Here is a 26,565-nt window from a genome sequence, read left to right as displayed (position 1 = left end):
GTTAGTTATACTTTCAAATAAGCATATATATGTATATATATATATATATACACATATACACATATATATGTATTTGCCCAAAACTTGAACACCAGTTTTCAACAGTTAAGGTGAGGGGGTTGGAGGTGTTGTTTTGGGCAGAAAAGTAAAAAGATGAATTGATTATTTATTGCTTTCTAAACACATTATAATGGTGCACTTTTTCAGTAGGACAGTTTGTATCTGTGAAATTGTTGCTCAAAGAACTGCCAATTACATCACACTTGTTTTAACATTGTGGTTCTTTTAAAAAATTACTTTAAACAAACTTTAAGTTTGTTTTAAAAGGTTTTTACTTGGTTCTTAATATGCTATTAAATAGAAACAAGCAGCTTCTGTTTCCTGCTTATTACACAAAAACTACCACAGGTAATTGAGTGGTAATAACTTAGAAATTACCACAATATTACGCTCTTGTTTTCCCCTTGTTACTCTACTGTTACCAGGTTATTACTGAGCTGTGATAGAAAGTGCTGTCATAAAGTGTTTCTATTTCCATTTCTGTTAATTTTCTCAATCTAGGGGTGCTAATTAGTTGAGAAGATTTGGCAGAAGGAAAAAAAACAAACACAGATTAAGTTTACATTCTCACAGAAAATCAGACATCTGATCCATCTCACATGTTTTGGGTGGGGATACCTACCTGTTGTGATGGCTGTTATATGATAGGTCAGGAATGTGAGGAGGGAGAAGGAAAGCATGCAGGAGCACCACTGTCATATACTGATCACATTGCTCAAAGTCTTCTCAAACCATCCTGCTGGACTACATGTAAAGCATCTAGCTACATGCACAGAGGCCCCCATGCATGGTCATGGGCCTGGTCAAAGAGCAAGGTTGACCCCCAGCAAAAAGTGGGACTTGTGCTAGAAAAAGGGGGGAGGCAGAGGCGTCTACCTTGCTGCATGAGAGCTCCAACTCCGAACCAGAAACTATTAAGCAGGGTGAAATTGTTTTCCACTACATCCGAGTCAGGGTTGCAAGGGTGGGGGTTATACCACTCGTAGGGACTAAACCTGTGACAATTAACAGAGAACATACACACACACACATATTTTTACTGCAGCTGCATAAAGACACAAGAGTATACACTGAAAGAGACCAAGAGTGGTCTTCCTACCTGGGGAGACAAAGGAAAGAACACAAAGGTTAGTCAATGTTCAGAGACACTTCCCAAATCAATAAGCATTGCTATGCTAGCATGCTGCAGATCGTGTTGCTGTTAATTTGATTCCTTAATGAATAGCTCAGTTATCAAGATACAGCCTAAAAATTCTCATCTGAATTCCCTTTGTGTGTTTTTCAATTTTATTACCATAGAATGGTTGGGGAGTGGGTTTGAGCAGCACTGATAATCCAAAGTGCCTCGTCATGTGGATGTGCTCATATCAAAGGCAGTTCCCTCTGTAATTTAATCGATGGGTTCTGAAAATAACTCCATCGCCAGCCGAGAAAAGAACTAATAATCCTTATAATCTTGAAGGAGCATTAATATTCAGCAGATCAAATGGCTCATTCCCATCATGCCCACGCCAGCCCTGGTGATCCCTCTCACTCAAAGCACTCTTCAAGCAAAGAGAGTTCTCGTTTATTCATGTTAAAAAAAAGTGACATTAGATTAGTAAAGGTTGATTGGTCTACAGTTAAGCGTCCTGACCTGATTTGGTTTGTGTTGAAGTAAAAGGGGGAACCAGCCCTCTATCTCGACTCAGCCAGACACACAGTAATTTGAACTATTAAATGGAAAAGCATAATGTAGGTTTTGTAAGAGGCTTTACTTTTTCTGGAAGTAAAAAAACAAAAACTCTGAGGGGGATGTTACATGTCTGTGGAGACTAAAGTAGATGAAACTGCTGCACTTCAGTGTGTCATGGTTGTAATCCATTATCCTCTGGGTGAAATACAAGACTCATATGAAGATGTGTTTCTTTATTGATAAAATGACAGCATTTTATCAGCATTAGTTAATAATGCTTAGATAATAACAGGATTGGCGGAGGTGTGACTCTGAGTGTGAATGGTTGTTTGTCTTTATGTGTTAGTCCTGCGACAGCCTGTCCAGGGTGCACCCTGCCTCTCGCCCTGTGGCAGCTGGGATAGGCTGAAGAGACTGGATGGATGACAGCATCATAACCGTACACTGACCAGTCACTGTTGCTATTATATTATGGTTAGTGGCGATGTGCCTTTTCAATCCTATAACACTTAGGAGGGATATTGTGTATTGAATTTCATATGTGTTTTGTGTATTGCTCAACGATCTGTGAATGTGCCTGATTTTTGATTTAATCCTCGGCATTAAAGCAATCTGTCTGTTCAGCTTATTTTCCCCAGATTAGCCTGCTTGTAAAATTTCAATTCAAATTGAGTTGAGCTGAACTGCAACCTTGGAGGATGCAACAATGTGACCCAATCCCTTGTGTCTGTTTCTCAGTGAATTTGCTCCAATCATGTTGCAAAAAGCCAGGCACAGTTCACTATGAATATGGTTAAGCAAAGTTGTCATTAGTATTATGTGAATGACACGTTAGGCTGCTGCTGTTGGTTGGGTGCAATGACATTTACAGGAGAGAACATAGCTGAACTTGTTCCTCACTATAGAGACCGTTTGCTGTCACTTTGATCCAATTATATTTTCCTTACATTATCTCAGGTCATCTAATCTTTGAGCAAGGTTAGCACAGAGATAAGCATGAAGCAAAACAGGAGAGTTCAGCAGTGGCATAGAAACAATGTTGTGCTTTCTTTAATCATCAGGGTCTTACTGCATAAAGTCCAATGATAATGTATGACAATACTAATGTCGAGTGTTACTATGAGTTCATCATTTATGTAAGTTGCCATGAAAATGAAAAGCATTTGTGGATTAAAAGTATTTGACCCATTTTGTAACCCTCTTGTTATTGCCCTACAATTCTTAGTTTCAATCTTACTGTGTCTGTGTCATGTCGGTTTTTTCCATGTGCTCTGGATTTGTCCTTTAATAGAAACACAAGCTAAGTTATTACTCATTCTAAATTGGCTGTGCGTATAGGTCAACAGCAAAGAAAAGCTCTAGATATAGTGCTATGGAAAAATATTTGCCTCCTTGTCACACTTCCATGTTTCATATCATTAAAGACATTTTAACATTAGCCAAAGATAATCAGAGTAAATACAAAATACACTTTTTAAATAATGATTTCATTTATTAAGAGAAAAAAGCTATTCAAGTCTACCTGGCTCCATGTGATAAACTAATTGCCTCATGAATCTTATAATTGGTTGTGCCTCCCTTGGCAGCAAGAACTGCAATCAAGCATTTGCGATAACTGGTAATGAGTCTTTCCCATCATTGCAATCATTGTCCTGCTGCATAACTCAAGTGATCTTGATTTTAATGGCATTAAGTCAGGCGAATTATGGCTAGTCATTTTAATGTTAGCTTCATGGCAGATGAAACATGACTCAACCCTTCCAAGAAGTTCCACTTTTGTCCTGTTTGTCCCAGAATATTTCTTCTACGAATTTTGAGAATCATGTTTAGTTTGCAGTCCAGAAGGCTGGACTGCAAACTAAACAAAGCTAAGGCTATATATATATGTGTATATATATATATATATATATATATATATATATATATATGATCAGTGAGATGCTTGGCTACAAGTTGAACAGCCACAAGGGGCAGTACCCTCAATGGAGAAGGAGGCTAGAGGGCAAGATCAAAGTAGCACGGAGGGAGGTCAGCCAACTAACGGAGTTGCAGAAAGGCATGACAAAGAAGGTGCATAAGAAATACAGCAAGCTGTCCATACCTGAGGCCTTGGAAACTGCCAAGCAAAGACTCACAGCCTTGGCCAGCCGCTTGAGGAGGTACACCAGAGAGATAGAAGGCAGGAGAATAAACCAGCTGTTCTCCACAGAACCAGCAAAGGTGTACTCTCAGTGGCAAGGGAACAATAAGAGAACAGCACCACCAAGGCTGGAGACGGAGCAATACTGGAAGAGCATATGGGAGAAGGACGCAACCCATAACGGCAATGCTCAGTGGCTAGTGGATCTGAGGGCAGACCACAGCAACCTCCCTGAACAGGGTCCAGTAACCATCACAGTGGCAGATATCCAAGAAAGGGTCTCCAGTATGAAGAGTTGGACAGCACCAGGGCCCGACATGGTTCACGCCTACTGGCTGAAGAAGCTGACTGCACTCCACGAGCGTCTGGCAGCACAAATGAACCAGCTGCTAGTTAACGAGAGACACCCGGAATGGCTAACTGAAGGTCGGACGGTCCTGATCCTCAAGGACCCCAAGAAGGGACCGGTCCCATCCAACTACCGACCAATAACCTGCCTCAGTACTACATGGAAGCTCCTGTCAGGCATCATATCGGCTAAGATGAACGGGCACATGGGTCAATGCATGAGCGGGGCACAGAAAGGGATTGGCAAGAATACCAGAGGCGCAAAACACCAGCTACTGGTAGACAGAACAGTCAGCCGAGACTGCAAGACCAGACTGACCAACCTGTGCACAGCCTGGATTGATTACAAGAAGGCCTATGACTCAATGCCCCACAGCTGGATACTGGAATGCCTAGACCTGTACAAGATCAACAGGACCCTAAGAGCCTTCATCAGGAACTCAATGGGGATGTGGCGCACAACACTAGAGGCCAACTCCAAGCCCATAGCACAAGTCACCATCAAGTGCGGGATCTACCAAGGAGATGCTCTGTCCCCACTGCTGTTCTGCATAGGCCTGAACCCCCTCAGTGAGATCATTAACAAGACTGGCTTCGGATACCGACTACGAAACGGAGCGGTTGTCAGCCACCTCCTGTACATGGATGACATCAAGCTGTATGCCAAGAGTGAACGAGACATCGATTCACTGATCCACACTACCAGGCTATACAGCAATGACATCGGGATGTCATTCGGGCTGGAGAAGTGTAGTCGGATGGTAACAAAGAGAGGAAAGGTAGTCAGAACTGAGGGGATCGAACTACCAGAAGGCAACATTGCAGACATAGAGGACAGTTACAAGTACCTGGGGATCCCGCAGGCGAATAGGAACCATGAAGAGGCCGCTAGAAAAGCTGCAACCACCAAGTACCTGCAGAGGGTCAGGAAAGTCCTGAGGAGTCAGCTGAACGGTAAGAACAAGATCCGGGCCATCAACACCTACGCCCTGCCCATGATCAGGTACCCTGCTGGGGTAATAGGCTGGCCAAAGGAGGAGATAGAAGCCACTGACATAAAGACAAGAAAGCTCCTTACCATGCATGGAGGGTTTCACCCCAAGTCCAGCACCCTGAGGCTGTACGCTAAGCGGAAGGAAGGGGGCCGAGGACTGGTGAGTGTCAGCACCACAGTCCAGGATGAGACAACGAACATCCAAGAATACATTGGGAAGATGGCCCCAACTGACCGAGTGCTCAGTGAATACCTCAGGCAGCAGAAACCCAAGAAAGAGGAGGGAGACGAGGAACCATCATGGAAGGACAGGCCCCTGCACGGTATGTACCACCGGCAGATAGAGGAGGTGGCTGATATCCAGAAATCCTACCAGTGGCTGGACAAAGCTGGACTGAAAGACAGCACAGAGGCACTAATCATGGCAGCACAAGAACAAGCTCTGAGTACAAGATCCATAGAGGCTGGGGTCTATCACACCAGGCAAGACCCCAGGTGCAGGCTGTGTAAAGATGCCCCAGAGACAATCCAGCACATAACAGCAGGGTGCAAGATGCTAGCAGGCAAGGCATACATGGAACGCCATAACCAAGTGGCCGGCATAGTGTACAGGAACATCTGTGCCGAGTATAACCTGGAAGTCCCGAGGTCAAAATGGGAGATGCCCCCAAGGGTGATGGAGAATGACCGAGCTAAGATCCTGTGGGACTTCCAGATACAGACGGACAAAATGGTGGTGGCTAACCAACCGGACATAGTGGTGGTAGACAAACAGGAGAAGACGGCCGTAGTGATCGATGTAGCGGTTCCGAATGACAGCAATATCAGGAAGAAGGAACACGAGAAGCTGGAGAAATACCAAGGGCTCAGAGAAGAGCTCGAGAGGATGTGGAGGGTGAAGGTAACGGTGGTCCCCGTGGTAATCGGAGCACTAGGTGCGGTGACTCCCAAGCTAGGCGAGTGGGTCCAGCAGATCCCGGGAACAACATCGGAGATCTCTGTCCAGAAGAGCGCAGTCCTGGGAACAGCTAAGATACTGCGCAGGACCCTCAAGCTCCCAGGCCTCTGGTAGAGGACCCGAGCTCGAAGGATAAACCGCCCGTAGGGGCGTGCTGGGTGTTTGTTTTTTTTATATATATATATGTAGCGTAGTGGTTAGACTACACGCCTTTGGAGCAGGGGATCGCAAGTTTGATTCTTGCCTTGGGACGTCTAGCATAGGCTAGCCTTATGCTAAGCGAGTCTACCGCAGATATGAGCGAGACAGATAAATATGAAGGCATGCCGGCTCGGACGTCGCCCGGATCAACAAGGTCGGCATCAGGTGTTGAGGAACCAGGGCACCCTAACGAGAAGTGGGCTACTGGAACAAGAAGGCATCGGTGGGCAAGAGACGAAAACAGGGCGTTGTTGGAATGCTACTACGCAAGTAACCCTGGCGGAAGGGGCTACATGAATAGGATGAGGGAACTGTGGATTCTTCGATACCCAACATCCACAATGACGGCGAAACAACTAGTAGCTCAGTGTTCCAACATTCAAAAGAAGAGACTGCTCTCACAGATAGAGATTGACGAGGTACAACATAAATGCTACGGCAAGGAGGAGCCAGGACGCCAGGTCAGGGGGGAGATATCATCACCCCCACCCGAGATTGGGTACCAAGCCCCAAGTGCGAGAGGAACTGACCTGAAAGATAGGATCGTGGTCAAGCTTGAAACCTGGACCCCCCATAGCCGGTTACCAGGATTACGTGAAGTACCCTCAGAAGGTCTGCTAGATGATGTTAATGCAGCACTACGGACGATACCTACAGCCACGATTAGTGAGACTAACAAGCTGATCTACAATACAGCAGCAGTGATCAGTGAGATGCTTGGCTACAAGTTGAACAGCCACAAGGCGCAGTACCCTCCATGGAAAAGGAGGCTAGAGAGAGGCCAAAATCAAGGTAGCACGGAGGGAGGTCAGCCAACTATTGGAGTTGCAGAAAGGCACAATGAAGAAGGGGCCTAACAAGTACAGCAAGCTGTCCATATCTGAGGCCTTGGAAACTGCCAAGCAAAGAAGAAGAGCATATGGGAGAAGGACACAACCCATAACGGCAATGCTCAGTGGGTAGTGGATCTGAGGGCAGACCATAGCAACCTCCCTGAACAGGGTCCAGTAACCATCACGGTGGCAGACATCCAAGCACGGGTCTCTAGTATGAAGAGCTGGAAAGCACCAGGGCCTGACATGGTTCACGCCTACTGGCTGAAGAAGCTGACTGCACTCCACGAGCGTCTGGCAGCACAAATGAACCAGCTGCTAGTTGACGAGAGACACCCGCAATGGCTAACTGAAGGTCGGACGGTCCTGATCCCCAAGGACCCCAAGAAGGGACCGGTCCCATCCAACTACCGACCAATAACCTGCCTCAGCACCACGTGGAAGCTCCTGTCAGGCATCATATCGGCTAAGATGAACAGGCACATGGGTCAATACATGAGTGGGGCACAGAAAGGGATTGGCCAGAATACCAGAGGTGCAAAACACCAGCTACTGGTAGACAGAACAGTCAGCCGAGACTCCAAGACCAGGCTGACCAACCTGTGCACTGCCTGGATTGATTACAAGAAGGCCTATGACTCAATGCCCCACAGCTGGATTCTGGAATGCCTAGACCTGTACAAGCTCAACAGGACCCTAAGAGCCTTCATCAGGAACTCAATGGGGATGTGGCGTACAGCACCCTGAGGCTGTACGCTAAGCGGAAGGAAGGGGGCCGTGGACTGGTGAGTGTCAGCACCACAGTCCAGGATGAGACAACGAACATCCAAGAATACATTGGGAGGATGGCCCCAACTGACCGAGTGCTCAGTGAATACCTCAGGCAGCAGAAACCCAAGAAAGAGGAGGAAGGTGAGGAAAAATCATGGAAGGACAGGCCCCTGCACGGTATGTACCACCGGCAGATAGAGGAGGTGGCTGATATCCAGAAATCCTACCAGTGGCTGGACAAAGCTGGACTGAAAGACAGCACAGAGGCACTAATCATGGCAGCACAAGAACAAGCTCTGAGTACAAGATCCATAGAGGCTGGGGTCTATCACACCAGGCAAGATCCCAGGTGCAGGCTGTGTAAAGATGCCCCAGAGACAATCCAGCACATAACAGCAGGGTGCAAGATGCTAGCAGGCAGGGCATACATTTTTTGCTAAAGCATATAGTTAGGGCTGGACCAGGTGACCCTGAATCCTCCCTTAGTTATGCTGCAATAGACGTAGGCTGCCGGGGATTCCCATGATGCATTGAGTTTTTCCCTTCCAGTCACCTTTCTCACTCACTATGTGCTAATAGACCTCTCTGCATCGAATCATATCTGTTATTAATCTCTGTCTCTCTTCCACAGCATGTCTTTCATCCTGTTTTCCTTCTTTCACCCCAACCGGTCGCAGCAGATGGCCGCCGCTCCCTGAGCCTGGTTCTGCCGGAGGTTTCTTCCTGTTAAAAGGGAGTTTTTCCTTCCCACTGTCGCCAAAGTGCTTGCTCATAGGGGGTCATATGATTGTTGGGTTTTTCTCTGTATTTATTATTGTGCTATCTACTGTACAATATAAAGCGCCTTGAGGCGACTTTTGTTGTGATTTGGCGCTATATAAATAAAATTGAATTGAATTGAATTGAATTGGAACGCCATAACCAAGTGGCCGGCATAGTATACAGAAACATCTGTGCCGAGTATAACCTGGAAGTCCCGAGGTCAAAATGGGAGATGCCCCCAAGGGTGGTGGAGAATGACCGAGCTAAGATCCTGTGGGACTTCCAGATACAGACGGACAAAATGGTGGTGGCTAACCAACCGGACATAGTGGTGGTAGACAAACAGAAGAAGACGGCCGTAGTGATCGATGTAGCGGTTCCCAATGACAGCAACATCAGGAAGAAGGAACACGAGAAGCTGGAGAAATACCAAGGGCTCAGAGAAGAGCTCGAGAGGATGTGGAGGGTGAAGGTAACGGTGGTCCCCGTGGTAATCGGAGCACTAGGTGCGGTGACTCCCAAGCTAGGCGAGTGGGTCCAGCAGATCCCGGGAACAACATCGGAGATCTCTGTCCAGAAGAGCGCAGTCCTGGGAACAGCTAAGATACTGCGCAGGACCCTCAAGCTCCCAGGCCTCTGGTAGAGGACCCGAGCTTGAAGGATAAACCTACCGCAGGGGCGTGCTGTTTTTTTTATATGTACATATATATATATATATATATATATATACATATATATGATATACAGGAGAAGGACTGTGGGATACTGAGGAGTGACTTTAATATGAGCACATATTAACTTAAATGTTATCATGAAAACACTAAAGACTGGTCAATTATGCTTTGATGTGACAGGAAGAAGTATGGTCTTTTGAAAAATACAGACAAGAATTAGAAGTCAAATCATGAATCATAGTTACTGCAAAATACAGACAGATTATGCTCACATGATTTTATGTCTCTGTTTGTAATTGTTCTGCAGAAACATTTTGCTCAGGATGCTGATGATGTTGGTAACTTTGTTCTTCAAAATATAACAAATGGCTAACAGATGGGATTTAGAAGGAATGTACTATATGTTTTATCACCTGCACCAGAAGCAGTGGAAATGTTTTTTCTGTCATTAAGATGAACATACAGGGGATAACAAACCGTTACACTGACATATGTAACAGGAGGAAACAGGGCAGGTGTCAGAACACCACAGTCATAATTCAGCTGTGCATTCATGTAAATTAAGCCTATAGCTGGAAAAGAAAGCTACTCTGCTTCTACAACTGTAATTTCAGTCCTATTACTGTCTGTTTGGCAGTGTAGCACTCATACTTGAGCCACTGGACCAAACAGTGACACACAGAATAAAACACAATAAAACAACATTAAATATGTAATGTGTAGGCTCTCTCTTCCTCTCTCTCTCTCTCTCTCTCTCTCTCTCTCACACACACACACACACACACACACAAACACATGCACACACAGACACCCACCCACACACACACACACACACACACACACACACACAATCACACACAGACACCCACCCAGACACCCACCCAGACACACACACACACACACACACACAATCACACACAGACACCCACACACACACACACACACACACACAACTTGCTTTTTATATCTGAGTGAGGACATCTAATTGACATTGCTTTCCCTAGCTGCTTACCCTAAACACCAACATGAATGTCTAACCCTTAGTCTAAACCTAATCATAACCTGACACTAAACCCACATTTTGAGCCTCAAGTATAAGTAACAGTCGAATCTTTGGTTTGATGTATAAGTGCGCACACATACACACACAAATATATATTCACAGTGAAACTCAGATGTGGGTCTTGCTTGTAATAATTTGCCTGTTAAGACCCTGTGTTTTATAATGTTGACTGAAATGAGTGTCATCTCATCATTTAACAGCTAAATGACCACAAGCACCAGTCAATTTACATTTTCCATCATCATTCACAACTAATGCAAGGTTCTCAAAGTTCAATGAGCTACAGAAGGGAGACAATGTGGTGCAATTCTGTTTGCTTCAGTTTTTATAGTACCAAATATTAATTTTATAGTACCAATTAAAAACATCAGTAAGGACAATATTATGGATATAATTCCAATAAGGTTTTCCCTTTTCACTATTCCCTGTTTGAATGGTTTCAACACAAGGTCTGTGAGCTACTTAGACCAAGTGGATCATTCTTTGTGGAAAGACATGTCTTCTCAAATCCTATGGTAAGAATCTAAAGTAAATGACATTTACCTCATTTGTATGGTTACCCCCGTAGGAATTGAGTCAATAACAGCATCCAGCACAAAACTCTGGCAAATCAAATGTGAAAAGCTAACCGCTGAAAGGGGTGCAGCCAAAAAGTATCCTTACCCCACTTGAATTGATGTAAAGACACAAATCACAAAAAGAAATAATCTCAAACAAATAAAGGATACAAAACTCATATAAATGGCTATATACTACAGAAAGCAGAAAGTGGGTGAGAAGACATTCAACATATACACCAATCAACCACAGCATTAAAACTACATGTATTAGGGATCCCATGAACTCAGGCAGGCCCCAAAGTTGAACCCAACTAGGACGCTGGCAGATCAGCTGATCTCAGTGCCAGCCCTCTCTGGTTGCTCAGCTGGCAAACTGTACCTCGAACCCAGCTTCTCTTATTGTGCTGTATGTAGAGTTGGATGTCTTGAGACCAGTCTTGCGTGGTCATGGTCTTGTCTTGGTCTTGCTGTCTCAGATCAACATAGTGGTCGGGAGATTTGGAGTCAACAGTATCCATGACACACAACGTAACTTTCGATAATGTGTCATGCGCAAAAGCATCAGCTCTAAGAGCCGTGCTTAGAGAGCGCTTTGTAGTGAATCGGACGAGTCGACTCCCATTGAGCGAGAGCCGGCTCCTCACTTAATTTCCTTTCCCTGCTCAGCTCTCACACAGTGGCTCAGCTGTGCTCCAATCCCTCCATATTGTGGCCAATCACATGCGAGGATATAGGATAATATCATTATGTGAAAAACAGAGAGGGTGAGAGACGCAACAGTCAAGTGGAGCGTGCGTCTGTCCTCTCAGTGAGTGAGACAGTAGACAGCGGTGAGGAGGGCTGTGCGAGTGCATCGCAAAAACACATAAATATGCCTGACACCCGTAAATGAAGCAGCATCTGGCTGCAGTTTAAAGACTTTTTTGTCTCGGTCTCGTCTCAACTTTGTCTTGGTCTTGACTCGGTCTGTCTTGGTCTTGGTTTAGGCGGTCTTGACTACAAGTCTAGCTGTATCTGACTAATGATATATCATATCTGTTTCTATTTATGTCTTCTCTGCTCTTTTCTGTACTACGGTAGTGCATAAGGAAGGATGCAGCAGAGATGCACAGGGAGGGATGTAGAGTTTTGCTTGGCAGCTTATCCAGCTTAACCCGGCCATGTTTCCCTCACGGGGTGTCTGTTGCCATTCTGTATTATATTATCTGGGTAAGGCTAGTTTTGTCAAGAATTTGTTTATGTATTTATTTTTGAATAAATGAATAATGATCTTTACCTTTCACCAATTATAATGTTGTGGCTGATCTATTACAATAAAAGAACTAACATAATAATTAATAGTATATAATAAACATGTATTTTTTTCACATAATTGGGACACATTCCCAACATTTTCTGTTCACTCTACACAATATTTCTTTTCAATTTCCCATTTCACAAAATTTTGTAAGACTCGTATGTCCTACAGTCTACAGCCAAACCATCCAGCTGTAGCCCAGCATGCAGTTGTGTATACGGGAGAAAAGATGGAATAAAGTGAGGGGGACATTTATACACTTACCAAGCACATGCTTACTGTAATAATAAATACAGATAGGTGCATATTCTGAGCCAACTTAGATGACAGTTGCTGCTTTATATTCTCTTGTGTGATCATAACGCCAGTAACATTGGAAAACACGTTTATTAACGGTAAAACTGTTGGGTCATGGAACAAGGTGCAAGAAGGCTGGTGTGTCTCCCAAAAGTTTTACAGTTAACACAAACTTCCCTTTCTCTTTTTACTTCACCTGGCTCCAAATAGCAACCACAAGGAAAATCAACCAGATCAAACTGGTGAACCTTCAAAGAACATTGACCTACTTTAGCTTTTAAAAGAATCTGCTTAAACAAATACACACTACATTTACATGTAAAGACACTGATATGTATTTACATAGAAATGTGTTAATAATGTCTCTTTAAACATTTCCCATGACTATTTCATGTTGGCTTGAAATAAAATATCTCCCTCTGCTGGTGCTGCAGCTTACTGCAACTTAAGCATGCGTGTGCATTTCATGCATAAGAGAGCCTGACGACTGCATGGTGGACCAGCATGTCTAATACACGCTTTGCCGTGATATTGGGTTGTAACACAAATTTAATATATCATGAGCAATCCTTCTTTAAACCTGAGCTACTGCCAATTTATGTCATGCAAAAACAGAAGAATTTAAGTAATGCATTACAAGGATTTGAAAATGATATGCCAGTGATCCCACTGCATGTATTATTGTGTTAAGTAGTCCTAAATTATCTGCTGCATGAGTATCATATGTCACTTGTATGTCATAGATTATTAGTTAACTTACATGTGTGCCTGAATTACAACTACTAAATCAGGTAGAGCTGCACAGCGTTGTTAAAGATAAACTTGCCTTAAAACAGAAGTCACTAAATCAATTTTTAAGACATTCATCAAGTAGAGCACTTAGGAGAAGAGACCAAAGGACTGCAGCCTGCACTGGGTTCACATCAGGCTTTGACAGTTATGCTAATTTTCAAGCGTTCAATTATAAAAGATAATCCACGAATTATTAAGTATTCTGTATCATAAATACAATTTCAGAATTTGTAACAATCCAGAAAGTTCTTAAACTGTTATTCAGCAAGTTCAACAACAACAGCACTGGAGGCCAACTTCAAGCCAGTTCAAGCCAAGGAGATGCTCTGTCCCCACTGCTGTTCTGCATAGGCTCGAACCCCCTGAGTGAGATAATTTACAACACTGGCTGCGGATACCGACTACGGAAAGGAGCAATCTGAATATCATTTGGAGTGGAGAAATGTAATCCGATGGTAACTCAAATAAGGAAAGTAGTCTGGACCGAGGGAATTGCACTACCAGAATCCAACATTGCAGATATCAAGGACAGCTTCAAGTAACTGGGAATCCCACAGGCAAATGGGTGCCAAGAAGAGGCTGCTAGGAAAGCCTGAGGAGTCAGCTGAATGGGAAGAACAAGATCTGGGCTGTCAAGCCCTACAACCTGCCAGCCATCAGATATTCTCCTGGGATAATAAGCTGGACAAAAGAGGAGATAGAAGCGCTAAGACAAGGAAGCTCCTTACCATGTACGGAGGGTTTCACCCCATATTCAGCACCTCGGGACTGTACCCTAAGTGGAAGGAAGAAGGCCGAAACAAAGATCATGTATCACCACATCCACCACATCCATGTAGCTATACCAAGTGATAGCACCATCAGGAAAAAGGAATACAAGAAGCTCCAGAAGTACCAAGGTCTGAGAGAAGAGCATGAGAAGATGTGGAGGGTGAAGGCAACAGTGGTTGGAGTAGTCGGTTCATTGACCCCCAAACTGGGTGAGTGGCTCCAGCAGATCTTCTGGACAGAGATCACAGGAACAACACCTGGGATCTCTGTCTGGTTAGAAAAGATGAAACTAGCTGTTGATTTTTACATATTCAGCAATGGCGCACAGGCAGCAGAGAAACTACAGATGAGCTTGTCATCAGATTTGACTGAAACTATTATGGGTTGTAACTGGAAAATATGAGAAAAACTAGTGAAGAAATTGTCACATTTGAAGCAAGGTGAAGGAATTAAGAGAAAAGTAAATACTGCATGATCTGTGAGACACTGGGGACAGTGAGGGAAAGGTGGGAGAGGGCAGCAGCCTTCACATCTAGCTCGACACATCACACATATCCACATATATGAATGCACAATCTCTTTGCCACCCTCTGAGACACATGCACACAGGCTGATCAATGTACAGCATCTCTTTCTGAAGTGGTTCTGTGTGTGTTTGAAACTTATGTACTGGCATCAGTGTGTGCAGAACCAGGGCACTTATAGACTAGCAGCCACATTAAATGACAGTGTGAAAGAAAACATTTTGTTACAAATGTCTAACAGTGCTACCCGTGTACCAGCACTGATATGATCCTCGCTGGATAAACTGTATTAAACACATTACACAGCAATGATGTCAAGTCTAAACTTTGACCAATGATTATTGTGAGCACTCCTTCTAAGTGACAAGCGTGCTCATGATTCTCTAATTATAGAAATGATCTCATTAGTGAGACAACACTGAGCAGTTGTAGCTAACCATGTGTGTGACTGTGTGTGAAGCTACAATCATTTGAATCACTTTAGTAACATGTTACCTGGCTATGACAAACAGCACACAACTGACACCCAAGTAAGCCAGCAGAATATACATCCAGATATCAGGTGAGAGGGGGTTGAGGAAGGAGAAGACCCCAGGGTTGGTCCCGTTGGGCTTGCGGTACAGTATACTTATACCCAGCGTCATGAAGGGCTTGGAGAAGTCGATAACCTTCTCGCGCACATATGTGATGGTGAGGGGAGCCACTGCAAGATCAGCTTTCTGTCAATAGGAAACATAAAAGGAAAGAGGAATAGGCTATAAGTTATGGGTGCGGGAGGAACTTAGAGGCAATCAAATTAAGCAAACAAGCTCTTTACACACTACAGAGTCTGTCTTGAGGCACTTAGCTAGAAATTTAAAACCCTCTTTATCTTTCCAGCCATCAAGAACACCTCCATAATTAAATTCACTTTTTGCTTTCTGGAAACTAAATCAAAACATTCAATTATTTCCTCTGTCTGCTTCCTCCTTGTGTCAGTGTAGACAAAATAAAGACCCAGTGGATGTGAGGACACTTATAAAAATATTGTTATTTATTTATTTTTTTAATCAAAATATTAATGCCTGTTTCCAAAGTTTACATATATTATATTATATTTACTTATTTGAAAACCATTCTTATACAGCAAATGTGCTACAGAGACAGACAGGAAAATCACGCCACGACATCTTAGGTGAAAGCTATGTTGGTGTTGACAGTTCATAAATCTCAGGCTGCATTGTGACTCTAAATTCTAAACATCCACAGCAAGGTCAAGTAGCTCATTCCTCAAAGATATATCCTTTTTGTGTTATGAAGGTTGCCACTTAAGGATAAATAGACTGAGCTCACAGCTGATAGATGGAAGTCTATGATTACATGAATCTGTGAATCCATTCACACTATTAAAAAAAGAACAACAAACAACAATCAAACACAACAGGAAGACAAAACTGGGGGCTCTGTTATGTTCTAGAAAATATTTTGGTCCCATAGTTTCTGTGTACCTGAAGTTTAACTGCAAATCAATGAAAAACTGCTCACTATTAAACATTAGTAAGATATCAGTAAATACTGAAATAATCATGTATAAAGTGAAAAATGAACAACAGATCGTCTAGAGGGGCAACTTTAAGACGACAAGGAATGATTGTACAATTTGAGGCCGCTGATGTTGTTTCCCTCATCATCTTTTCTGTGCTTTTGACTCGGCTGGCTGGGGACAGTGTCACTACTAGAATGAGGTTGTCACGACTGGGGCAGCAGCTGTGTTATGTGTGGAAAGGAGGACTCAAATGCAGCACTTACTAAGATGTGAGGGTGGTTTATTAAGAATACAGAACACAAAGTGGGGATGGCAAAACAGAACTAAGGATAAACTAAACTGGGAGAAACTAAACCATAGAATAGCAAACCTGAACACGAAGGGAGGACAGCAGGGAGAGCACGCAGAGGATTCACGGAGTAATGTAGAGAACACAGGGAATGAATACAGAGGATGAATACAGACGACGCGACGAGGAACAGAGGCAGACACACACTATAAATACACAGAGGGACACTGGGAAATCACACACAGGTGGGAGACACAGCTGGACCTGATTAACCTGACGAGACAGGGGAACACTAACACCAGGGACCAACAGAGGGAGCACAAACCCAGAAACCCAGTATCCAAAACCCCAAAACACAAACCATCCCAAAACAGCCCACAAATAATAATAATAACAACAACAATAAATACACCAAATACAAAATCACTGAGTCACGGACTCAGGGCCATGACAGAGGTAACCTGCAGATGTTGCACAGCTAGTCCAACTCCTTCAGAATATCACATGAAGCCATGCCATTGCCAGAAGGTTTGCTGGATCTTCCAGCACAGTCTCAAGAGCACAGAGGAGATTCCAGAAGACAAGGACAGGGCCATCAGCAGGACTGGTATCTCCTCTTTTGTAGAAGGAGGACCAGGATAAGCACTGTCCAATCTCTACAAACTGACCTCCAATAGACCACTGATGTAAATGTCTCTGACTGACAGACTTCAGGGTGACCTAGGGGCCCAACATCCTCTAGTGGGCCTTGTCCTTGAATAATAATATATAGTATGAATAATATAAACTACTACACATGTGCATTTATAATAATGACCCTTGAAAAAAGACATAAAACAATAAAAAAAAGAAGTCATGATAGATATAAAAATGAAGAATACTGTGCAAGAATTGCCATACCAAAAATAGTTCTGATTTTATTTCTATTATGGCCACTCATATTTATTGTGTTAATGCAGTAACATCACTGTTGTACAGGTTGGGGATTTGAACATTTCATGGAAATGCCCGTTGATTTGGGATTATCCTTGATGCCGACCCAACTCTTAAACTGAGCACTTCCTAGCTGCACACAAATATACATCTGTGAGATGATTATGAATATTTTCTTTCTCTAATGGTTAAAACATTATTTGTGAAGTTCATGAAGTCATTACTAGTTAACATTAAATCAATGTTAAAGCCTCAACAGAGCTCTGACTGTTTGTCAGCCTGGCTACAGTGCTGAAGAGAAACCTGGGGTTGTTCTTATTTTCTTCAATCAGTGACGAAGAGTAAGATGTTCTAGCTTAACAGAGCAACAGTATTATGTTATAGAGCAACAAACATCTCCTTTAAAATGTGCATTTAAGAGTTATATCAGAGAGTACTTCTAACTTGAGGCTTTGTTTTTCAGAGAAGCCACAGAGTCATACGCAGTGAAGATGTAAAATTATTGACAAGATAATAAACCACTGTAACATCTGCCATAATGAAGTGTATTCCCCACTGCTGTGTCATCCATTATTATAAATGTAAAACTAGAATTGATCAGACAACAGAGGGTTTTCAGGGAATATTGTTTAATGATCACTTTCAATGCATTGTGGTGGGTTCTTTCACATTTTGAGAGAAGCCAACTGAGTTTAACAACAGATGAAGTGCCGTGTTGATGCTCTCATTTTCAGCATCTACATGGATGTTAAAATGACAGAATAAATATTGTGTATGAGCTGACCGCTACATCAGATGAAGTCTGAAAGATCAGAAACTCTTAGTAAGGGCCAGGTAACAACAAATAAAACAGTTTTTTGAGTTTTGCGGTTAGGGTGGACGTATTTAACTGTCAGGCTTTCAAATGAATTAAAGCTCTGTCGGAGTTTAGGAATGATTAATAAGCTAGAGTGGAAGATTGCTGGATCTCCGCCTCCTCAGCCTGTGCTTCCAGGAGTTACGATGACTCGGGGTGTTAATTAATTTAAACTAACAGAATCTTCTTGCTGCAGGTTTCTGTAAGGCTACCTGAACTCTGCTCCCACAGAGGTCGATTATTTGTTAATAATTTTACATCTTCACTGCATTCTACTGTGGATACTGTAGCTCCTGTGAAAAAGAAAGACTCAAACCGAAGTACTTGAATCCCTGGTATAACTATGAAACGCACACCTTAAATCTTCATGTAGCCTGGAAAAAGAGTTTATTGCTCTCTAAGAAAGCATATCTTACTATTCCTCACTGCCAACCATTCCTTTAGCGTTAACTAGTAATAACTTCATGAACTTCTTCACAAATAAAATTTGAACCATTAGAAAAAAAGTGAATCATAATCATCTCACAGATGTAGTATTATCTACAGCTTTATTATCTACTTTCAGTACCATTGATATTCATTTATAGTAATTTATAGTTTTCTCCAACTGATCTTTCTGAGTTAACTTCAATAATTAATTCCTACAAACCATCAACGTGTCTTTTAGACCCCATTCCTACAAAACTGCTCAAAGAAGTCCTGCCATTAATTAATGCTTCGATCTTAAATCTGATCAACCTATCTCTAATAATCGGCTATGTACCACAGGCCTTCAAGGTGGCTGTAGTTAAACCTTTACTTAAAAAGCCATCTCTAGACCCAGCTGTCTTAGCTAATTATAGGCCAATCTCCAACCTTCCTTTCATATCAAACATCCTTGAAAGAGTAGTTGTCAAACAGCTAACAGATCATCTGCAGAGGAATGGCTTATTTGAAGAGTTTCAGTCAGGTTTCAGAGCTCATCACAGCACAGAAACAGCTTTAGTGAAGGTTACAAATGATCTTCTTATGGCCTCTGACAGTGGACTCATCTCTGTGCTTGTCCTGCTAGACCTCAGTGCAGCGTTCGATACTGTCGACCATAATATCCTATTAGAGCGATTAGAACATGCTGTAGGTATTACAGGTACTGCACTGCAGTGGTTTGTATCATATCTATCTAATAGACTCCAATTTGTACATGTAAATGGAGAGTCCTCTTCACACACTAAGGTCAATTATGGAGTTCCACAGGGTTCAGTGCTAGGACCAATTCTGTTTACATTATACATGCTTCCCTTAGGCAGCATCATTAGAAGACATAGCATACATTTTCCCTGCTATGCAGATGACACGCAGCTCTATCTATCCATGAAGCCAGGTAACACACACCAATTAGTTAAACTGCAGGAATGTCTTAAAGACATAAAGACCTGGATGGCCGCTAACTTTCTGCTTCTTAATTCAGATAAAACTGAGGTTATTGTACTCGGCCCTGAAAATCTTAGAAATATGGTATCTAAGCAGATTCTTACTCTGGATGGCATTACCTTGGCCTCCAGTAATGCTGTGGGGAACCTTGGAGTCATTTTTGACCAGGACATGTCCTTCAACGCACATATTAAACAAATATGTAAGACTGCTTTCTTCCATTTGTGCAACATCTCTAAAGTTAGAAATATCCTGTCTCAGAGTGATGCTGAAAAACTAGTTCATGCATTTATTACTTCCAGGCTGGACTACTGTAATTCTTTATTATCAGGATGTCCTAAAAACTCCCTAAAAGCCTTCAGTTGTTTTCCTATTACTATTTCCTAATAAGATTAAGTTTTCTCTAGAAATACCACAAGTGTTCTACTTATTTCTAAATATAAAACTTTAGAACACCAAATCAGTAGTTTGTCTCAATTCATTTGACTGGGCTTTTCTAATTTGTTCAGCTCAATTTAGCATGTCATTCTCAAGTAAACTTCTCTCTCAGTATACACTTCCTGGTCTTTTGAGACCCTGTCTACTGCAGTCACTTTCTGTCTAACTCAAGCACAAGACTCACAACTTGCAGGGGAATGGGCCCTTTGACCATGAAAATATCTGTCATGACAATCTAGCGCTGCACTGATCAAGAAGAGAAGCAGAATAGAGGAGAGAGGAGAGCTGTGAATAAGTTAAAGGAGCCCTGACCCCTTATGGGTGCTGCTTCTAATGAGGTCAGATATCGACTATTGGGCAAGCAGCGCCTTCCAGTTTTCTGCCCATGCAGTTTATCCTAACTGGGATTTTGTTAGGTGTAATGATCTACACTGTGAGCAGATTGTGGGTGGTTGTGTGTATGTTTTTAATAAGCTCTATAGGGGAAACAACTCACAGATGCATCTATGCTCTTCTTGCATCACTGTCCTGTCAAATTGGGCTTGTTGTTCTCTTTCTGTTTTCATTCTTTTCGTTCCTTCTTGATGAGTCTGTAATACTCCTCATTTCAATGAATTTTAGGTTATTTCCAACATTTGGCTGGCAAAAGAATTTCACAGTTTAAAGAAGTAACAAAGGCAAAGACAACACCCAGTGTAGTGATTGGCTGTGGCACTTGTCCTACATTTGATAAATTAGTTTTTATCTTATCAACAAACTGCTTATTTTAGCTAATCAATGAATTATTGTCAAAAAAGTCAACCAACTATCTAACTGACTACAATCCAATCTAGTCCACGTCAGTTCAATTTAATTTTATAGTACTAGCTCAAAGCAACTGTTTCTTCAAGGTACTTTACATTGTTAGGTAAAATATTACATCATGAAAAAATAATAATCTGACAATCCCCAAGCACTTGGCAACAGTGGGAAGGAAAAATTCCTGTTTAACAGAAAGAGACTGAGGCAGCTATTTGCCATTATGGTTGAGGCGTGAGGGAAGACAAACACAGAGAGAAAGAACCAAACACAAACTATGGCAGAGAGATGACAAACTCTAATCACATGCAAAAGAGTCAAAAAGAAATGTTCACTGAATTATGGGAAGTCCCTCGGCAGCCAGAGCCAATGTCAGCATAATTAAGGGAGAGTTTAGATTTTATTTTAGTTTTTTATTTTTTTAAAGTTTTTATCAAAAAAGGAAAGTTTTAAGACTAATCTTAAAAGTATGGAGGGTGTCTGTCTCGCAGATTCAATTCAATTCAATTTTATTTATATAGCGCCAAATTACAACAACAGTCGCCTCAAGGCGCTTTATATTGTAAGGTAGACCCTACAATAATACATGCAGAGAAAACCCAACAATCATATGACCCCCTATGAGCAAGCACTTTGGCGACAGTGGGAAGAAAAAACTCCCTTTTAACAGGAAGAAACCTCCAACAGAACCAGGCTCAGGGAGGGGCGGCCAAACACAATACAAACTAAGAGCTTGTTCCACAAGAGAGGAACCTGATAGCTGAAGGCTCTTCCTCCCATTCTACTTTCAGAAACTCTAGAAACAATGAGTACTGTATGCTTTAAGAACCAGAAGCACTTTGTAATTTAATCTGACTACTATCATTTTAAGTGATATTATTGTTGTGTTAAAAATGTAATACAACCATCTGCCACTAGAAGGAGCATCGGTGTTGATAAACACCATAAATCCATTAAGTTCAGGATGATCTTGTTATTAACAATATTATTGTTGGTTCTTTCAAAGGCAAAAGAATGAGATCGCAAACACAAGGGGTAAAAATGAGCTTTTTCTCAAGGGTAGATAGAATAGAATAATCCTTTAATTGTCCCACAAGGCGAAATTTGGGATGGGCTCTCCCTTAGCATGGGATGAGGAGTTTGGGAGAGTAGAGCCCCTATACCTTCACATCATATCATGGGCTCTGGGTAGTCAGTGAAAGGAATAAGATCACAGGTACCATTAGCAGTAAAAAGCTTTGACAGTAATCTAAGGGAGACTGGGGGCACTGAGTCCAAATGGACCATGTTCTGCACCTCCATTGCTAAGACTGCTTCTGCAGCCGCAAAGATGGTTGATGCCTGTCATGGTGTCAATCCATGAACCAGACAGTGGGCACTGGAGAATAAAGGAGCCTTCAAGCTGAAGAAGTCCTACTACAGCTTGGTTAGCATGTGGGAGGCAATGCCTGTGGTTTGGGTGGTAGCAGAAGTAAAATCTCAGGTGTGAGAGGAGCTCGGTGAGGCCATCAAACAATGCTTTTGGTCTGCCTTTAAGTGACTCTAGCCAACCGTTAGGGAAGTGCTCTACTCTTACTGTGTATAGTAGTGGTGGGGTGCTGCTGACTTCAACTGAGGATATTATGAGCAGTGGAAGGAAGAATTTGAGGACCTCCTTCATCCCACTGAAACATCTTCTGTACAGGCAGCAGAGTCTGAGGACAAGGGCTGACCATTACGGGTGAAGTGGCTGTAGCTCAGGAGGTAGAGCAGGTCATCTACTGATGAGAAGGTTTTGTGGTTTGATCCCTGGGTTGGTGGGTGGGCCTCTGCAATATTGTGTAGAGCTCTGGGATGGTGCCTCTGTATTACTGAAAACTGATAACTGGAAATGTGCTCCAGTTACAACTGGATCATCTGTTAGTCAATTAAAGGATGAACAAGGTCATAGTGGGTCAGTATGTTTGAGGGTGGGTGGGAGTTTGCCCAACCAGTCAGCATGTGGTTTGTGGATGTGGAAAAGGCTTTCAACAGTGTCACTAAGGTTTGTGTGTTTACTTCAGTTATTTCATATTAGCCTCATTATGACCCCAGCTGGTTTCATTGTTTAAATACAAATAATGTTTAGTTAAAATGACTACAAACTAAGTGATATCACAAACAAGGCCCTTAAATAAGCTTTTAAGTAATAATATAGATTGCACATGGGATAAAAGCCCTTTAGATAAGTATACGTTTTGTTTTACGAAACATACAAATTAACTGTAACTGTGCAAAATAAAAATATAATCTTTTTTTCTTTAGATGGCATATTTACAGAACTAATAATGCCATGAGAACAAATAAGAGTTGCTATTATTATTATTTTGCTATACCGATAGAATGAGGGTTAAGTAACTGAAAGTTCTCCATAAATAAAATGCATCACTAAATTTGATTGACTGATACAACGTAAGTTTTCTTTGCAGGAACCACTTTTATAATGATTGAATAATAATGCAGAAACTCACATGGTCCATTAGCTCCTTGACCATGCCATTCCACTGGCCTGTGTTCTCATCCTGGACACCATATTTTCCATCTTCCACCAGGCGGACCTCGAAAGTAAAGCCTAGGATGTTGGCCAGCTCTCTGAGTAGATCAATGCAGTAGCCCTCAAAGCGGTCGTTTCCATACAGCGGTTTGTCAGACTTCTTGAACATTACGTATGGTTCTTCCTGTTGGGCAAAACAGGGAGGAGGGATGAGTCTTAGCAGCACTTTCCATCTTTTACCTACAGATAGAGTGTATAGGTCGTCTGATATGTGAGCCATGCAAGCCCTAACATAAACTCCCCAGGTTGGTAAAGCATATATAAAGCTGCTGCTGCTGCTGTGTGTGTGTGTGTGTGTGTGTGTGTGTGTGTGTTTTCCAGCCGTCCCAGTTCTGTGATGCGAGTTGGGGTTGGTACAAAGTGAGGCATGACCATAATAAGAGGTAATCCCCTCATATCAGTTACTCTGTGCACATCAGACTGGCTTTGGGCACAAGCTCAGCTTTCAGGGTTCCACATGCTTTAACAATAAGATAAGAGATGCTGATAGACAGACACAAAAAGGAGAGAGCAAGAGCTGGCACATACCCTCTGTTCACATGAACAGCTGGGGAGAAAGCTGTCTTTTTTCAAACCATTTCCTTTCTGCCTCCCGCCTACTGAGCATCTCCTTCACCATGTCCTTCTCGTCTCCCTCCACAGCTAACTCCCGGTTTCCTCCTCCACCTGCTTCCTCCTCTCAACACCTCTGCTTTATGCACCATCTGTCTTTTTTAGCCTTAGATGCTCATTCGTGCAGCATATCCCTCATTTCTTGTTTCTCGCAGACAAATAAATCGCAAAATATATCACCAACCAGGTGTTATTTATCAGACAACTGTGGCATGACTGAAAAAAAATCATTTAAAATTGTTAATAGCTTTGACATGTTTTGTCATGTTCCTTAGATTTGGTCCTGGGGTTTTCAGTTTTGCTGTTTTAGACTCCTGGTTTGGATTCTTAGTAATATATTTGACTCTTGGTTTATTTTTATTTATTTATTTATACTTATTTATTCATTGTTGTTCTAAAATCTTAAGTATTGAGTTTTGATTTTGTTGATTGTTTTTGTTTCTGTTTGATTCACTAAGACTGTGTGGTAATCACTGAGAATTAAACTTCTGTTTTTAATTTTTTGTTATTATTGTCATGCATTTCAGTTTTGCAATCCCGTGTTTTGTTAAATGTGTACTATTTGTACTTTTTACTTCTCTCCGTCTTTCGCTGTCTGTTCCTCCATTTTTCTTGTTTCTGGATTAATGTCTTGGTTCCCTTGCGTTCTCTGCTCCCATATCCTAAACCTTAATTTTCAGTAAGTTTTATTTATATAGTACCAAAACACAACAGGAGTCACCTCGAGGTGCTTTATTTTTTTAAGGTAAGGCTGTAAAATAACAGAGAGAAATCCCAACATTCATACAATCTACTTTGTACAATCACTTGGCGACAGTGGGAAGGAAAAAGTCCAGTTTAACAGCAAGAAAACCCTGGCAGAACCAGGTTCAGTGAGGGGCAGCCATTGTGGCCAGTCTGAAACCATTTGGGGGTGATAGGAGGAAACTGTCCAGGTCTATATCAGCTAGTCTAAATTAGTTCTCTTATTTTTTTCCTCTTTTACTTTGTAGGTTATTTTCTTTCATACTTCGCACTGTTTAAAATTTATCTTTTGTAAATATCATTATTGTCTAGCTATGTTTGTAATTACTTTTGGTGTTGAATTGTTAAATATGGTAAATGGTCTGTATTTGTATAGCGCTTTACACATCCAGTCATCCACCGATTCACGCACACATTCACACACTGGTGATGGCAAGCTACATGTAGCTACAGCCACCCTGGGGCGCACTGACAGAGGCGAGGCTGCCGAACACTGGCGCCACCGGGCCCTCTGGCCACCACCAGTAGGCAACGGGTGAAGTGTCTTGCCCAAGGACACAACGACCGAGACTGTCCGAGCCGGGGCTCGAACCGGCAACCTTCCGATTACAAGGCGAACTCCCAACTTTTGAGCCACGATCGCCCCCCAAAAAAGTTTGTATATATATATCCCCCTTTTGCTCCTGCGGGCGGTCTATCCTTCAAGCTCGGGTCCTCTACCAGAGGCCTGGGAGCTTGAGGGTCCTGCAAAGTATCTTAGCTGTTCCTAAGACTGCGCTCTTCTGGACAGAGAACTTAGATGTGTTTCCTGGGATCTGCTGGAGCCACTCACCTAGCTTGGGAGTCACTGTCCTGAGTGCTTCGATTACCACTGGAACCACTGTTACCTTCACCCTCCACATCTTCTCCAGCTCTTCTCTAAGTGCCTTGGTATTTCTCCAGCTTCTCATATTCCTTCTTCCTGATGTTGCTGTCATTCTGTATCGCTATGTCTATCACTACGGCCGTCTTCTTCTGCTTTTCTACCATTACTATGTCCAGTTGGTTAGCCACCACCATTTTGTCCGTCTGTATCTGGAAGTCCCACAGGATCTTAGCTCGGTCATTCTCCACCACCCTTGGGGGCGTCTCCCATTTTGACCTCGGGATTTCCAGGCCATACTTGGCAAAGATGTTTCTGTATACTATGTCAGCCACTTGGTTATGGCGTTCCATGTATGCCCTGCCTGCTAGCATCTTGCACCCTGTGCTGGATTGTCTCAGGGGCATCTTTAGACAGCCTGTACCTGGGGTCTTGCTTGGTGTGATAGACCCCAGCCTCTATGGATCTTGTGCTCAGAGCTTGTTCCTGTGCTGCCATGATTAGTGCCTCTGTGCTGTCTTTCAGTCCAGCCACCAGTAAGATTTCTGGACGTCAGCCACTTCCTCTATCTGCCGGTGGTACATACCGTGCAGGGGCCTGTCCTTCCATGATGGTTCCTCCCTTACAACTCTTTCTTGGGTTTCTACTGACTGAGGTATTCAATGAGCACAGGGTCAGTCGTGGCCATTTTCCTGATGTACTTGTGGAAGTTTTGTTGTTTCGTCCTGGACTGTGGTACTGACACTCACCAGTCCCTGGCCTCCTTCATACCATCAAGTCAAGTCAAGTCAAGTCAAGTCAAGTCA

The 26,565-nt window shown here is 42.7% G+C and overlaps 1 protein-coding gene across 5 annotated transcripts in view; it reads right to left on the bottom strand.

Moving 5' to 3' along the window:
* Nucleotides 1-26,565, bottom strand: part of grik2 (glutamate receptor, ionotropic, kainate 2) — a 318,702-nt gene that overhangs the window by 75,232 nt on the left and 216,905 nt on the right. For 4 of the 5 annotated variants that reach the window (XM_019354545.2, XM_005459403.4, XM_005459404.4 and 1 more), the window contains exons 11-13: nucleotides 23,459-23,665; nucleotides 15,216-15,439; nucleotides 937-1,055 (exon numbers count right to left, since the gene is read on the bottom strand). In XM_019354545.2, coding sequence (XP_019210090.1) covers nucleotides 937-1,055; nucleotides 15,216-15,439; nucleotides 23,459-23,665 — 550 coding nt within the window. The remainder of the gene's footprint in view (nucleotides 1-936; nucleotides 1,056-15,215; nucleotides 15,440-23,458; nucleotides 23,666-26,565) is intronic. The other variant, XM_025911373.1, reaches the window with a different exon arrangement.

Source organism: Oreochromis niloticus, linkage group LG11 (assembly GCF_001858045.2).
Source record: "Oreochromis niloticus isolate F11D_XX linkage group LG11, O_niloticus_UMD_NMBU, whole genome shotgun sequence".
Taxonomy (NCBI): Eukaryota; Metazoa; Chordata; class Actinopteri; order Cichliformes; family Cichlidae; genus Oreochromis; species Oreochromis niloticus.
This window is presented reverse-complemented; position numbering and strand designations above follow the sequence as displayed.